The sequence below is a fragment of the Metopolophium dirhodum genome, chromosome 1, assembly GCF_019925205.1.
Source record: "Metopolophium dirhodum isolate CAU chromosome 1, ASM1992520v1, whole genome shotgun sequence".
Classification (NCBI taxonomy): Eukaryota; Metazoa; Arthropoda; class Insecta; order Hemiptera; family Aphididae; genus Metopolophium; species Metopolophium dirhodum.
Window position 1 is genome coordinate 8567697 of NC_083560.1, and position 17914 is coordinate 8585610.

Sequence of the window (17914 nt, forward strand, 5' to 3'; positions counted from 1 at the left end):
AAAATCAATAATTGCTTTTTAGTAAAATAAAATAAATTAAAATATCTTTATAATTATTATAAAGATATTTTATACGTCTTGTATTTAAATACTCAATCCTATGTTGATTGTTACATTAATAGAAATTATTATTGTAAACCAACGATTACTCTTAAAATTTAAAGGTGGTCAGTATATCGACAGTGGTAGGAAAAAAGGACATAAATGACGTTTTTGACGAAAATTGTTTTTTTTATTAAGGCGCAAAGGACATAATTTTGCGTCGATTGTGCTCACCCAATTATCGATATGTTGATTATTTACAAAGTTATATTCGATAATAAAATAATCGATAGTTGCAAGGCATAAATGCCATCTATTAAATTAAAGGGTCACCACCAAATAACAGGCTTAAGCGACAAAACAATATTTTTGAGTGTAACCACCACAGCTGCTTATAATAATTTTTAATATTATTTTTAAATATTTTTTATCGGTTTTAATTAATTGTTGGTTATTATAATTATTGACAATATCTATAAATTTTGTTTTGTTCATTTTTAAATAAATAGAGTAAAATGAAATTATAATAAAATTATTATTACTATGCTGGTTGTAACTACCAAAATTCAAGTTAATAACAAAAATAAGGCGTGAGCACCAAAAAGCGTAAGCGACATACTCCCAAAAATGTTAGGCGTAAGCTCTATTATTACAATATACATTTTTATTACATTATTAAAATTTAAAAAAAGCAGAAAAAAACCGCTGTTTGGCTCTCCTGTAAAATGTATAAAATGTCACTTAAGCCGTTTTTCCTTTCCACCAAAACTAATTTTTCAGAAATGTTAACGTACTCTTACTATTATTTTAGATGCAGACATTCCCCCCCCCCCCCCCCCCATTTTTTTTTAAAGTTTACTATTTAATAATATTATTTAAGTATTTAATATGAAATTATTTTTTTGCCTATTGTTTAATATTTTCAAATATAACAAATTATAGATGTATATTTTTGATCAACTGAACTACTTGAATCAAATTCACAAGCAATTATTAAATTGTTAAATATTCAAACTGGTACAGTTTTAACAAAAAAAAAAAAAAAAATAAATATGAACAAAGGCTAAAAAATATTAGTTAAGAAATAACAATAGATTCAGAATTCAAATATCCATAGAAAAGAAGGTGGTGACGACAATACATCAAATTCGTAACAAGTAACTTTATTATGTTTTATATCCATATATATATATCATACCTAACTTAGCTATATGTAATGAAATATTAAATAGGTACTTATTTATTTCTTACTCAAAAAAAGTAATACTTTCTATAATATAAGTTAAAACTGTTAACAGTTTTCATTCACCTATTTTACATAGATACTATTAGTTAATTAACTTATACTAAAATGTTATACTTAATTATTTACAAAATATGTCCATTTAGTACATAAAAAGTGGGTAAGTGGATGTCACTCTGATGTACAGCAGGCTTATGAGTGGGTCACTGTAATAGGTGGTGTTAAATTTGAATTCAATGATATAATATCATAAATGTATAAGAAAAATGATTCTGAGTGAAAACGATCAGTCAGCCTATGATATTACTAAGTATATTTGATGATATTATTGTGAATAAAGTAATTTATATATTTACCTATTTACGTGAACCCTAGTTTTAAATTTTCAGTCCTATAAGTTTTTAACAACAAAATAATTATTAAATTTTAAATTTGATAAATTTTGTCAAAATTCATTGATAAAAATTAATTGAAAAAAATTGTGCCTATGTATTTTTATGTATTTTATGTATTATTCAACTGCTATTGTAACAATATATCAGGAGTCTTACATTACATTTTCACACTTTTTTCCAAACAAATAAAATTTTATTGATATTTTTAGAAAAAAAAAAACTAAATAAATTAAAAACCAACAATGTCCGTAAACAGCTCAAAAAGATTCAAAATATTTTCAAAATTTGATGGTGCATAGAAAAGGAAAATATAAACATTTAGTACAATTTTCATGTATTTACAGTCATTCGTTTTTGAATAACAATAAAATAACAAAACCGCCACATGAGAAATCCAGTGAATATCCAATATTGTAAAAATATGAATATCAAATGCTCATAAAAATTAAAATTAAAAGTACCACCGATTTACGGATCCTCAATAATATATAGTACCTACAGTGTAGCTACTAGCTACTAAGTATTTAAGTTAAATAGGTACTTATATTATTAGTAATGTGTAACTACATCCAATTTTAACTTAAAATATCTATAAAAAAACCGTTTATATATTTTTTAGAATTTTTGGTTATAGAATGAACTATTTACGTGGAGGTTATGGTTTTAAATTTCAATCCTTAAAGCTATAAGAATAAATTCAACATTTGAAATTTAAATGCTTATTAAAAACTTTTAAGGATTTTTAATTCAAAATAATTATTATAATTTCTTGATTTTTACGAATTTTGACAAAATTCGAACTTCAGACGCTCTTAAAAAATTATTGTGAGTATTTACGATTTTTTTTTAATTTCTTAACTTACGAGGAACCATATATTATATTTTTAAGATTTGACAGTGCAAACATTTATTTTTTATTGACATTATTTAAGAAAAACTATTAAAAAACAATAATTGAATATGCATAGGCATTAGGCATATATAAATAGCTCTACATGAGTCATTAATTTTGAAAGGTTTTTATTTAAAATGCTAATCATTCTGTGAAAATGTCATGTATCTACGGTCATTTTTTATAGAATTACACCAAAAACCAAAATCAATTTAAACCGATTTTGTGTAAAAATTCCCGTTTTTACTTAAACTTTTTTTCCGGTGCTTTTGGAAACTAGATAGGTACTTAGAATTATAAATGTTCACCTCACGAATGCACCAACTAGATTCACTTTCACACTGGAACAGATACTGTTTAAGATAGAAGTTGAAAATAGAAGCATTATTTATTTCGATTACTTATCCGACATATGTACCTAGTAATTAATATTACCTTAACCTGTTTATTGTTACATAATTTTTTTAAAAAGAGTAAAACTTCCTTTGGTACCTATTATATAACATGATACCAAAATAATGTTATTATTTTTTTTATTAATTTAATATGTATATTACTTATAATATATTTTTTGCATAATATAATACATTGTACCCATACATTATAATTCACAATAAAACGTAAAACGTAAGTATACGTACGTCATATAAAATAAGTAGTACCTACGTAATATTCTAACAGAAAATGCTAATCGATTTATATTTTAATGGTTTTTTACCAAACCACATTTTAATTATTATTTACTGCACAGGCACACAGTAAACAATATTTTGTGTTGTTACGTCTTATAGTTAATATAATTATTCGTTATTATTGAGAGTAGCTATTTTTATTATTATGAGCTTATTAGTGAACAGTGGTACCTATATAGTATACTATTGTTTATCTAGAAATAATTTAGATTTGACCGATTCGGGACTATATGTGTGTAGTACGAAAATTTGGATATTTTAGGGACTGAATAGAGGGGGGGGGGGGGGCAAAGGTTTTGACCGGCCCGAATGGGTAGGTAAAAAAAAAACACTCGCAACCACATATTATCTACTTACCTACTTTTTTTTATGGTACCCTTTTTACTAACTAGGTAACATCATTTTTAAATGTAAGGTAGCAGATATTTTATAAAAACAATTGTATGGGTACCTATATCAGTTAAATGCTACAAACTATTATATGACAATATTTATATAGATAAACAAAAATATTAGTAGCTTATTAGGATATCTTTGATTAAATATAAATCAATTTTGCCCGATTCATCACTTATAGCCTATACTCTATTACTCTTATATAGGTATACGATATATTTACAAATTAATACCTATTATCTTAAATTATAATATTTTTTTTTTTACTGTTTGCTTACCGGCTCAATTTTTTCTGTTTATTAAACATACCTGAAATTATTTTCGATTCTAGAGCAGTTTGCGGTAATTTTATATTTTTAGCCGCACCACCCATTTATTTTTTTAAGTCATATTTTTCCCAAATTAAAAAATATTAATGTAAACACGCGTCACGAAAAAAGTAAATTTTAATTTAGGTAGAATAATGTACTAAACTAAATTAATGCAATACGCAGAATAGTTGAATCGTACACGACTGTCGCAAGTTAACTGAAGTCCGTGTTCAATTATAACTAATAAGAGTGCTAATCGTTTGTTGCTTTTAGAATTTGTACTCGTATTTGATTTTAGAAATTAAACTGTACGAGATTACGATACTAATATTATTATTATTGTCGTGCTCACAACAATATTAATTCTATGGGCCAGGTACGAGCAATAATAGACCGTGATGCCGGTCACCAAATATGTTGGGTAACCTTGCGTTACGTTACCTACATCACTACTCACCGACCTATGTTTGTATGTGTATTTTGTGTATAGCGACTCGAGAGAAGTGGACGGGTTCGCCAATCAAAACTCTGAGTGCTAGTGTGTGGTGGGTGTGTATGCTTAAAACATAAGTACAGAAAGATATCTCAAATAAATAGTAAAACTGTATTACATAATGGTAATTAAATTGCTGTATTACTGGTAATTAAATAATTATATATGCACAGAAAGACAACAATATAGATAATAATGATCAAAACACACAGAATATAATAAATGCAGCTATTGGAGCTGTTAAGATGTATAATAATTCGTGAGACCTTCTGGTCCAACAATATATAATAATATATATAATGATAATAATAATTTAAAAACTCACAGAGTTGTGGAGCGCAGACTGGCCAGCTGGTCCTGTATAGCTATAATAATGAAATTTTGAAAATAATAATAATATTGAAAAAACACAGCAACAAAATATAATGACAATTATAAAAAATGCGCACTTGCGCTCACAAATAATACTAAAATAATTGGCGATTCGCGCCTTGCGATGTAGTACAAAACACAATAAAAATAAACGGTTCGGCAGGTTAGGTTATATATAATTATATTATAATAATATGGCTGCATCCGAATTGGTTCCCATACCTGAAAATCGACATCCGAATTTATTGGTTCCCGACAATCCAGGCAACACACATCCGAATAGGTTCCCGGTATTCTAGATTAGGCGGTACACATCGGGATTGGTTCCTGATAAACACTTTCGAAAAAGTCAAAATACAATCTCATAATATTATTTAACATATTTCCCATGTTTATAAGTACGGCTATATAAAATGAACTAAATTGTCATTTAAATAGAAACTGTGATAAAACTGATGTTTTATTATTGATATGGACGGATATCGACTCGTTACTTGTTGGTCGGTATCAACGGCATTCAGTAATCAACCGCAATAACCGCAGAGTATACGTGTAATGATTGTATTTTCGTTTTTATCATTATTTTTATTATTATAATATTATTCATTATTCTACCATGGCTATTTAAAAATTAAAAAATATTTGATTAAAAATAAAAGTAGCTTTATTACAAAAAGCATAATTTTTAACCATTCGAATACCTACACCTTTTGTAACAAACCGGGAACCAATTCGGACGTTTCGGAACCAATTCGGATACACCGAATAATATATTATTATATTACATATGGCGCATGTAAACTCCGACACGAGAACCTTTTTTGATTGTTAACTCCACCAGGAAAATAAAACAGGTAAAATTGGGTTCATGTAAACTCCGCCAGTGACAAAAATCAGGTAAAATAAATTGAGTTCATGTAAACTACGCCAGTGCAACAAATCAAGTAACAGTATACACCATACAATTAATATGATATACAGATTATCATTAAACAAAAAATCATAATTTTATAATAATAATTATCCATATTAAATAAGTGTTTGCCAAAAATATAAAAAACTTAAAAATAAAAATGATAATAGTTGTTCAAACAAATCATACAAATTGCAATGGCCGGTATTATGTTAAAAAAATATAATGATAGACAATTGTAATAACTAATAATTAAAAAAATATTTATATTATATTATTATGACATTATAATATTATGTTATAATACTTATAATATTTTGAACTGTGAACTAAAATTATGATGTCCGTGTGTGAGTTTCGTGTGACCGATTCTAAGTCGATTGAGAATAACTTCATTTTTTCTGTTTAGTTCAGTGTATCTTGGCCAGAGTTCAACAGAGTGCTTAATTTCCCTTAATTTATTTTCCGTGGTCATGTGCCACTGTGAGTTCCACAAATCAATACAGTATTTGCTTATATTTCTTTTTATATCCACAAGTGAGGAAAAAGGAATATTTTCACTGTCTGGACTGTTGACTGCATTTCTAGCCGCTTCGTCTGCCTTCTCATTTCCCTTTATGTTACAGTGACCTGGGGTCCATATAAATCTGATTTCTTTATTCGATTTGGAAAGAAGGTTGCTGATTGAAAGAGCCAATGGTTCTGATAAGGTTTTGGATTGTAGATTTGCTAAGGCACTAAGTGAGTCCGAGCAAATATCGATTTTAGCATTATTGATATCTAGGGCAAATTGAAATCCTTTCAATAATGCTAGGTATTCAGCTGAATAAATACTGCTTAATTTATTGAGTTTATACTGTTTAGTTACATTGAGGTGTACAACTGCAAGTCCTATGCCCATTTCGGTTTTAGATGCATCAGTATAGATCTGAGTGCTGGTATTTGAAGTGTGTATTAGTTCATTAAATAGGTTATTATAAATAGTATTTGGTGTTTCTTTCCTAAGGTGTTCTGTTAAGCTTGTATCAACTAGGTAATTTGGTTGTTTCCAGGTGGGTATCAAACTGCTTTCGTGTTGACATATTTCATTAATTTCAATGTTGATATCCATCATCTCTTTTTGTAGCCTTAGCCCTAATGGTTTTCTTAGTTTAGAATTGTGTTCATATATATTTGAAAAGCGCTTTTTGTTTAAAAAGTGAATGGTTGAATTTTCCGGGGAAGAAAAGATGCGAGCTATATAATTAAGAGATAATTTAGTTCTTCGGTGCTGAAGTGAGGGTTCACCAGTCAGGGATAACAAACTAACAATCGGGCTGCTTTTGAATGCACCAATTGAAAATCTCAGTCCGGCATTGTGGATTGTATCGAGAATTTGTAAGAGCTTTGATTCTGAGTTTCCGTAACAAATTGAACCATTATCGAGTTTGGATCTTACAAGCGATCTATATACATTTAATAATATGGTTCCTTCAGCACCCCATTCACAATGACTTAATGATTTGATGACATTAAGGCTTTTATATGAATTTTTTTTGAGTGACATAATATGGGATTTCCAAGAAAGCTTTTTATCGAAAGTGAGACCAAGTATTGAAATGTCTTCAACGAAGGGTAAACGAGATGTTCCAAGAAAGAGTTTTGGTTTAATTAGTTTTCTTTTATTCGAAAATAAAATACATTTTGTCTTTTGAGGTGAAAAAATGAAACCGGTTTCGAAGCACCATTCATACAGGTCATTGAGGCATTTTTGGAGTGTTCCGGTCATTACAGAAATTTGCGTACCTCGAATATATATGTAAGTGTCGTCTGCAAAAATAATTGATTTTACAGGGTTTGTGATAATGCTGGGCAGGTTGTTAATTGCTGTTTGAAATAAAAAAATGCTGAGTGGAGAACCTTGAGGCACTCCATTTTCTCTCTAATTTTCACTTGGAAGGATCGTTGGTTTAGGAAGTTGGATATGAAGATTAGCATTTTTCCATGTATGTTCCAATTCTTTAGTAAATTGATTACTCTATGTCGCCAAACCATGTCGTATGCCTTTTGTAAATCGAGACTTATTAGTATCATTGATTGTTTATTAGCAAAGGTTTCAATGACTTCGGTTTCAATTTTTACGTGGCAGTCGGTGGTTGAGTGGTGTTTTCGAAAACCATGTTGACATGGTGAAAGGAGTTTATGATGAGTTGCGTACCAACTGAGTCGGTTGTAGATAATTTTTTCTAATAACTTGCTCATGCTGCAGAGTACCGATATTGGTCGATATCCTGTAGGTTTGAAGCTGTTTTGATTATTTTTTGGTATGGGTGTGATAATTGCATTTTTCCACTTAATCGGGATTAAGCCTGTTTCCCAAATTTGGTTGTAGAGACGTAGTAGAAGATACTTGCCACTAGAAGGTAGGTTTTGTAAGAATATGAATGGAATTTTATCGGATCCACAACTTTTACTTTTTTTTCCACGGAGACAAAATTCAATTTCAGGCATGGTAATTGGTTCATTTAATATGTCGCCTAGGCCAATATTGGGTAATGGATTTGTTGTGACATCAATTTCATTTTCTTTTTCTTGTTTAAACTTGAGAAAATCGTGGGTTAATGAAAGGTTGCTGCTGTTAGTATAAAAATAATGGCCGATTGATTGGGCTATTTCATGAGGTTCCGTAAGTATAGAATTTTCAGATAAAATGGTTTTTATTTGAGACGTGGGAATGCCTTTAATGACTTTAATTTTTTTCCAAATGTTGGTTGTCGACTCTTTGCTGTTAAGGTCTGTCGTAAATTTAATCCAATATTTTTTTTTTTCGTTTTTTATTAAATACCGGACTAATGCTTTGTATTTTTTAAATTCGATAAAATCATTGAAATCATTTGTGCGTTTGAATTTATTGAAGGTAGTTTTTTTGTTCCTTATAGCATGTTTGATGGTTTTATTCCACCATGGTACTGGTGGTCGTTTCCCAGAGTAACTATTTTGTTCAAAAATATTGGATGCCGTGTTATAAATTAAATTACTGAGTTCCTCCATAGTATCCTCTACGTCATTATTATTTGAAAAAGAAAGGGAATGATTAATTATATTTTTTTCAATTTCTGCTTGGTAGGTATCCCAGTTGGCATTTTTCAGTTTCCATTTAAGACTACGAGTGTGTTTTTCATCAGGGTTGGTATACTTTAAGGTTAGTTTAATTGGAAAATGGTCGCTACTAGAGAGCTCAGGCATTGTGTTCCATTCAAAATGAGGTGTAATAGTTGACGAAGAAAGAGAGAGATCAATTGCCGAGAGGTTTCCTGTGCTAGCGCTTATTCTTGTTGCTTGACCATTGTTGAGAATATTGATGTTGTTGTTGTTATCGAGTATTTTTTCTATAATTCTACCTCTTTGATCAGTGTCGTTACAGCCCCACAAGATATTGTGACTGTTGAAGTCTCCCAGAATTATAAAAGGCGTAGGTAGTTGGTCGATAATGTTTTGGATGTCAGTGTAACAGAGGATATGCGAGTTGGGTATGTACAAATTACAAATAGTTAGTTTGTATTTGACAGAAATTCTTACTGCTACTGCTTCAAGGTTTGTGATAAGGGTGATTTCTTCAGAGGGATATTGTGTATTGATAAAGGTGGCCACTCCCCCCCTAGCCCTAATATGGTTGGTTCTGTTTTTGAAAAAGTTTACATAATTTTTTAAAGAACCTGATTTGTTGTCGATGAAGTTGGTTTCTTGTATACATAGAGCTATTGGAGAGAACCTGTTGATTATTAGTTTTATTTCGTCGATTTTTGAGTAGAATCCATTAGGATTCCATTGGATGATATGAAAGATGCTATTATTCATGGTAGGTTGGAGTTATTTATATGGTATATGTTGTTTGTATAACGGTTGATGGTTTACTAGAAGGTTTCATCATCATCCCCGTCAGGATCCGCGTTCTGACAGGCATTGAAGTCTTGAATTATTTTTTTCAATGCATTAGATATTCTGGTTAGACGATTTTTAGCGCTTTTAACTGTCACATTAGGGTAAATAGTTGAAATAATTTCTAAAATATCATCTGGACTACTAGCGTATTTGTTACATAAATTTCCGAGATCTGAGCAACCTTTTGAACTTTCGAAGAAATCTCTAAATTGGTCAAAGGTTAAAGAAAAGTCCAGGTGTGTGTCAAACAGATCTTGAGTGGAATCTAAACATTCATCGATATTTGTATGTACTGTATCATTGGAGCTGGAATTGGTCCTTACTTTTAGTTTTTTGCTTACATTACCTTTGGGGTTTTTGGATTGTTGGGTTCGACCATCAAGTGTGTTGCTGCCAGGAGGCATCATGGTTGATGGGGGGGGGAGGGCTAGATGGTTGAAACGATTTTGGTGATGAAGGCTGAGACGCAGATGAGGTAGAAGGAGCTGGACGTTTGGCTGGCTGAAGAGGTGGTACTTTAGTTCTATGGTTAGCAGTCAATTTAAGTTTGTCAATCAGTGATGGTTTATTTGGCTGTTCATATGAAGTAATAATATCTTTGTCAACCGCTTGGCCTAATAATACACTTTCGCTATCCTGGATGTAATGAGTATTTTGAGTACTGACAATAGGTAACGAGGAAGATAAGTTATTATCTTCAATTGTAGTTGATGATAAATCAATAAGGGTTTCCGTTTCGGTTTCAGTCTCATTAATTACATTAATTGGATCAGGTATATTTTTGCATTGGCTAGAGAAGTGACCAGTTTGGTGGCATTGGAAGCAAGTTACGACATCATCAGTGATAAATATTCTGAACGTAGTGTTATCTACGGTTACGGTGATTGAATTAGGTAGTTTGGTCGCGCTATCTTGATTTATGTATATTTGTCTTCTGAAACTAAGTATGTGTGAAAATTGCTCTGTAGCGAATCCAGCTTTCATGTGTGTAATTTGCGACGTAGTTTTGATTCCTAGTTGATGGAGAGCGTTTAATATGAGTTGATTGGGAATGGTGGGGTAAACATTTGATAAAATGATTCTCTTAGAAGCGTTTATTAGTCTTCGAATAGGAATATCTATTCCATTGACGTGAATTGATGAATGAGTTTTTAGTAAATTTTCCATAACGACTTGGCTGTTAAAAAAGACGCAAAATCTGTTATTGGAAATACGCGAAACAAATATGATATTCTCAGCAGGTACGATTTTACTGATTGCCGATACATATTCAATTTGTTTAATGTTATTGATAGAATTGAAAACGATTGCTTGGTTCATTTTAGGTAAAGTGGTATTTGAAGCTATCTCTGCAAATGTTTGATTGTTAAGTGTGTGTTGAGAAGGACTGTTGGTGTTGTTCATATCGTTAGTGGAAATAGGCTTATCACCCATTATTGGGATATTATTTAATTGGTGTTACTAATGCAATAAAGATAAACATATTACCTGCGCGTTGATTGTACAGGTGTGTACTGCTATCGAAAGCTATAAATGCGATAATATGGGAAACAGACGTGTAGCACGGTCGGGCAGTGAACACGAACTGGATATACAGATTATCATTAAACAAAAAATCATAATTTTATAATAATAATTATCCATATTAAATAAGTGTTTGCCAAAAATATAAAAAACTTAAAAATAAAAATGATAATAGTTGTTCAAACAAATCATACAAATTGCAATGGCCGGTATTATGTTAAAAAATAATGATAGACAATTGTAATAACTAATAATTAAAAAAATATTTATATTATATTATTATGACATTATAATATTATGTTATAATACTTATAATATTTTGAACTGTGAACTAAAATTATGAGATACAATTTGTAGATATTCAAACCATTAAGTCTAATATAAATCCATTGTTATAACTGTTTAGTATTTATAGCTTTCTCTAAAACAATAACTTTTTTTTTATTTTGAGTTTTCTTAGTAGAGAAGTATCATTTAGTTAGGAAGGCCTTAACACTGGCGGAGTGTCCATATACCCATCACAGGTAAGAAAAAAAAGCTGACGGAGTTTACATTAGACCTTTTCATTACCTTTTTATCCAAACGGTGTTCTGGTAGAGTTTACAATCGCTCATTATAAATAACACGGCGATTCGCGCACGGCAAATACAATACTAATGTCGGCAATTCGCGCCTTTGGATTCAAAAATAACACTCGGCGATTCGCGCCTTTGGATACAAAAATAATTTGTGAATTTACAAAGGCGGCTGGCGCACGAAAAAATAACCTTTAGCCGACGACTGAACTAATGGTTTGGCCGGCCGATCGCGAATGATCTAGATATTATTATATAATACACGAGATAACAAAAATACGATACAAAAATAAACAATTTTTATAATGTGCCTGTGACGGTCGGCGGTGGGATGCTACGTGGTGATTATTCGGTGGCCTGCACATTAATATTACTTATGTTCATTTTTCTTCACAAAACACACCCACACAAACAAACATACATAAATGCATACAATGTGTACGTCAATATTAGCAAAAATGTATCATTGTGACATAGCCCAGTCACATTAGATTTTCAGTTCGGAAAAAATCCCATCAAGCTGAAATTTGGCATACACCTTTATAACGTCGTCATAAACAATGTGTAAAAAGTCGACCACGAAATCACGTGCGCGTCAAAGGTTATTCGAGCTCAAAGGTCATGGAAATAGCCTTTTTTTTTAATATCTCGCTTGTTGCTGGTCGTACGATAAAATGTTTCGTTCAAAAGTTGAGAAGGAGGTAATTCTCTACAAAAAAGGAACTATGACATTTTCCCGTAAGAGTTATAGTCGTTGAGCTATAAAGCCTACAAAGTACATACTTTTAAAGAAATTTGTTTTTTTCACTAAAAAACAAACAGCTTTTGCGTTATTATCTCGCTTTGAGCTTGTCGTACAAAAAAAAGTTTCAAAATTGTAGAGGAGAATATTAACAATAATTTCTTACAGGCACGTAGCTAGGATTAAATAATTAGGGTGGCACGGTTATGGCCAATGTTTTTCTTGAGTGGCCAACATTTTTACTTACTCTCCCCCCCCCCCCTCAACACTAGACACTAATAGAATTATGTTTATGTATAACATTCGACAACGTTCTACACGAAAAACAATAGACAGCGTCTTCTAAAATACTATATTCGAGCCAAGCAAATGATTTGAACCATTGTTTTGAAAAATGAAAAATTTAATTTCTAGAATAATATATTTCTGTATTCTTTAGTAATACAAACTATTAAAATAATAATTTGAATAGATTGAAAATATTTTATAATGGTGAAATTATTTTATTATTTTGAATTGTGTGTTGAACCTAATTTATATACTTATGTGTTACATACTTATATATTATAATAAAATAATAATATTAAGACTGGACTTTGAAATTAGTACACGGAAAAGTCAATGTAAAAGTCACTTAATATTGGAACAATGAGACATCGACATGAGCGGAAAAAGTGTAACTATTAAAACTTCAATAATTATTATTACGTAGCACGTACCTATTCATTGTAGTGTTTCATAGGTATTACTATAATTTTTTTTTTATGGTTAATCTATAATAATTTATTAAAAACTATAATTGCTATTAGTACATTATCCATTTATTTAGCATTGATCATATTAAATAATAATATAATAAGATGCTCGTCGTCGGCTATATTATGTATAGTATGAACGCTATTTGGCGTTTACGCAGTTGTGTTAAATATTTATTAAGCCACATTTGTGGGTGCGTGCGGCTGATATTATTTACTTATAAATAAACCCAAAGCGAATTTAATTCTCATATAAAATCCAGGAGCACTAGGTATAATATTATTATCTTAAATTGATAACTAATAAATAACTACATTTTCCTTTATTTTAATTATTTCATTCAATCAGATCAAAATATCATATTAATATATTATCACCAACTGATAATACGCAATCGAGATCACTTAAATAAAAATAATTATCCTAGTATTGTTGTGTATTTACTTATTTTTATAGAACTTAAATTAAAATGAAGATTTGGTTTATTATTTAGGTTCATGTTAATTGTATAGTTTTTTCTTAGGTAGTGTAAAAAATGGGTAGATAATCTGGTTATTGTTACAGGCTTAGCCCCCCCACCCCCTAAAATACACCTATGTATTTGTAAGTATATTGTATATAGCAAGTGGGCCCTAATTATAACCGGTTTCCCGGTAGGGAAAATGGACCCGGTACGCACCTGTTGGCACCCACGATCGGACACGATAGATCGGAGCGGTATGGCGGAGACGTTCGTCGGTGGTCGTTTCGATTGTTGTCGTATACGGGAATCGCGGGTCGGTCGTTTACGTGTGGCTCGGTCGGAGGCGGTGAGCAAAAGGAACGATGGCTGGTCGGTTAAGGTCGCCAACGGTGGACGCGAGACAGAAGTAACGAAGAACATAAATATAAAAATCACAGAAGTCGTATAAATAAAAAACGAATATAAAATAAAATAATTGTTACGAAATAAAATACAAGTCCCCGCTTTGCGGAACGGTATTGAAAAAAGGCGGCAGAAAAGTGGTGATAAGGGCACAGAACTATTGGGTGATCGTAAACTCGGACCGTGTTTTTTTAGGTAAAAATTGTTTAGGTGTAAACTCGGCTCAGGTTTTTTCACAGGTAAAAATGATTGACATGGAAACTCGGCGTGAATGGAAATATACGTATAATATTTTTGAGAACCATTTAGCGTTACCCAGAGGACACCGTGCGGAGGCAATATTCTCATTATCCTCCAAAAAAATAATTAACAATACAATTATTCATAGTATGAAATTCGTTGTATAAATGTAAAATTTAAGTAATATGTTTCAGTATTAAGAAATACAAGTAAAATATATTTGTAGAATAAATTATGTCATGCTTATATTGTATTTTGTTGGTCAAAATTTCCGGGCCGAGTTTACACCTAAACAATCGACCTATTTTACTATCAAAAAGTTTACAACAAAAAAGGTATCCGTTGCCCCAGTTTACATTTGCCCAAACTATCTGTAATTTACAGATCTGTGAATCTATGATAACATTTGACACTAGAATCAATGAGTGGATCGTTCAAAATATTAAGTTAAGTTTATTTTATTACTTAGGTTTTTAACCATTTGAAAAAAGCACGAATTAAATACTTTACCATTCTGAAGTCTTATATCAATCGCACTTTACTTAAATAAGTGGTAATTTGTCTTAAAAACTGTGTGTATTATTTTGAATTCATCATGAATTTGTATAACAAACATCATAATAACACTAAAAGCTCTTGAGTTATAATCAATTTTATTATTTAAGGGTAAATTGGGGCATTCAATGTACAATGGTGTTGTAATATATCCATACAATAATTTAATGATTGTATTTTTACTCGTTTAAGTTGTAAGAGTTTGGTAGTTTTGACACCACCAAAAACTACCCACGACCAAAGGGGAACCTTTGGTCATGACCTATGAGCCGCACCGCGTGTGACCCGAGGGCACAGTCGGTGGAACTCATAGATTTTGTTACACGCATTAAAAAATTAATTTTAAAGATTTATTTAAAAGGGGAAGAAGGTTGTTTTAATTGAGAATAAAAAATAAGTTAGGTAATCTTGTAATTATATTTTACATAAGTAGTATAGATAAAAAATAATAATAACCAATTTGGCACATGGCAATGCATATAAATTTGTGGAATTGTCATTTTTTCCCAGCCCACGGGAGGCAACATACCATATCGTTCATGATTTGCCCTCACAGGGTTACCGGGAAAAATCATGCGTGAGAGTGGAAAATGTAGGGACCTGCGTCTGGCGACGCCTCAACATTATACGTGCTTGTCTAGGGGGGGGGGGGGGCAGGGATAAAGACAAAATAAATATGTTACAACGACCGACGATTTGTTCTGTGCCTTGAATGGAGACTCCATGCCTGGTCTGCTTGGCCACCAGCGGCCCATCGTTGGAGCTCAGCCCATCATGGCTGTGTTTTCACGTACAAAGACCCAGGTTCAAAACGACGGCGTTCGTGGTCAATTATTAGTAACGAGGTTTTTTCCTTCGATGGTCTCGGAGACGTGACGTGTGGACCGGTCGTCGGTTGTAGAAATGGAAAGACGTGTAGACAGGTCACCAGTTGCAAAAAGAATGATTCGTCGACGGAGCTTGGCTTCGGCCCGGCGACGGAGTTTTGTATTCGTCGAATTGTTTCTACTAAGGTACGCTCGGGGACTGTTTCTATTAAAATTATGTGCCGAAAAATGCTGTGATGTTACAAAGTATTTAATTATTTATTTATTGCAGTGGCGGATCCAGAGGGGGGCCCAAGGACCTCGGCCCTTACTGATTTATTGTACGACTAACGGGCGATAGCCCTTTACAAAAAGGGCTATCGCTATTTTTTATACAACAAAAATCAAGACAACAGCAGAGTTACATACATAAATAATAATTACATAAGATTTTGTGACGTCCAGCGCAGATCAGCGTATTATTATTATTGTTCTATAATACAGCAGGTACACATTATGAGCGCGACATGCGACAAGATAACACATGGTAACCCGCGGACCACAGGTCTCCGCCATCGATGACCTGTACGGCAGTCGCACACACGTTCCCCTCCTAGTACCAATGGCTTAGATATATAATTATAAAGTTCTTATAATCACCAACGATCACCATACCTTTAACCAAATACCTGGAGTATCGGCCGCTCATTCGCTATCTGCGCATATGTGACCCCCTCCCCCCCCCCCCGTCACCTGTCGTCTGTTCGTACCACCCAAGATCGCCGGGTATCGGCCGACAGAGCAAAAACCCCGCACTACATAATATTTTCCCAGCGAAAACAAAAGCATGAGAGAGTAGCACCGTTTTGCTGGTGCGCCGGATGGCGGTAAAGTACCACATTATTCACTGGTAAATGTTTTGTATATTATTATTATTCTCACCGTGGCCGGTAGTTAATTATTGTTTCTTCTTCTTATTATTATTGAAAATATGGTGTCTTTTGCAATAAACTATAATTCCATATTATATTTAAAAATGATTAATTTGTAATATTGACTAGCTGATATACTATGAAGTTTGAATCTGTATTAGATATTCATATTTTGATATTTGTAAGCTAGAATGAATTGACATTTAATTTAATTTATTTTATTAGTCTCTGGCAAATTCTAAGGAGAGGGGACGAAATATTTTCCACATTATATACAATCCTCAAAATTAAAAGTCATAAAAACAATAGTTTGTTAAATTAAAAAATATTTTTCATGTAAAATTACAAAATAAAACTCCTTTTCGGTTCATTTTGTTTTTCAAATCAGTCTATATAATTTTCATGACTTTTGGTTACATCTCTATGAATATGAAGTAATGCTAAGCCACTACTCGTAAGTCTGGCTTTAAGTTAAAAGTGCAGTTTAAAGTTAACCATTTTAGGACAGATCTCAACCTCAAGATCACTTAAAAGTTGGCTTTTAAGGTGTAATATTTTTTTGTTTGGGCCAGTTAATGATATTTTTCCCCGCCACATTATCATGGCCACAGAATATGTCAAACCTAGTGTTGCCTAGATATTTCTAGGAGAAGGTTTTTACGAAAGAAAATTTTAGGAAAATTCACCGGGAAAATAGGAAATCTGTCCAGAAAAAAATAAGCTAAATAATAAAAAATTTAGTTGCAGATTAAAATAATAATGGTGTATTGTACATTGCTTGCTATTGGTTAATCGGGCATGATTGTTGATTTGTATTATTATTTTTTGTCAATATATTTAAATATAAAAACGAATGTTTGTGCGTAGATTAGACCTTTGGGAAGAAATAATTTTAAAAGGGTTAAATTTGTTTTTTTTTGTATTCATCGGATTTTAGTACAGTTGGTTTAGGATTTTGGATTAATTGATTGTATTAATCCACCGTAGGTGGAATTAAGTAAAAACGACATACTTGGTATTACTTTGATCCGTTAGAGTTAAATCCCTTACATTTACGTACAAACAACCCGGGGTCCGCGATCTACTGCAGGTGAATTTCCTACCTGATAATATACTGCGGCGAATCAGAATTCTTATTCCGGGCAACGGAAAAGTTAAGATAAATTTTGAACACCATACACCGAATATTAAATAACGAATTGAAAAATTTGTCTAAGACATAATAACAAGGCAAATGACATAAAACAAA

At 31.8% G+C, this 17914-nt stretch overlaps 1 protein-coding gene across 1 annotated transcript; it reads right to left on the bottom strand.

The window, feature by feature from the left end:
* Positions 1-6056: 6056 nt before the first annotated feature.
* LOC132946087 (uncharacterized) lies at positions 6057-7517 on the bottom strand. Its single transcript, XM_061015945.1, has one exon. The coding sequence runs from the start codon at positions 7515-7517 to the stop codon at positions 6057-6059; it is 1461 nt and encodes a 486-aa protein (XP_060871928.1).
* Positions 7518-17914: the final 10397 nt, after the last annotated feature.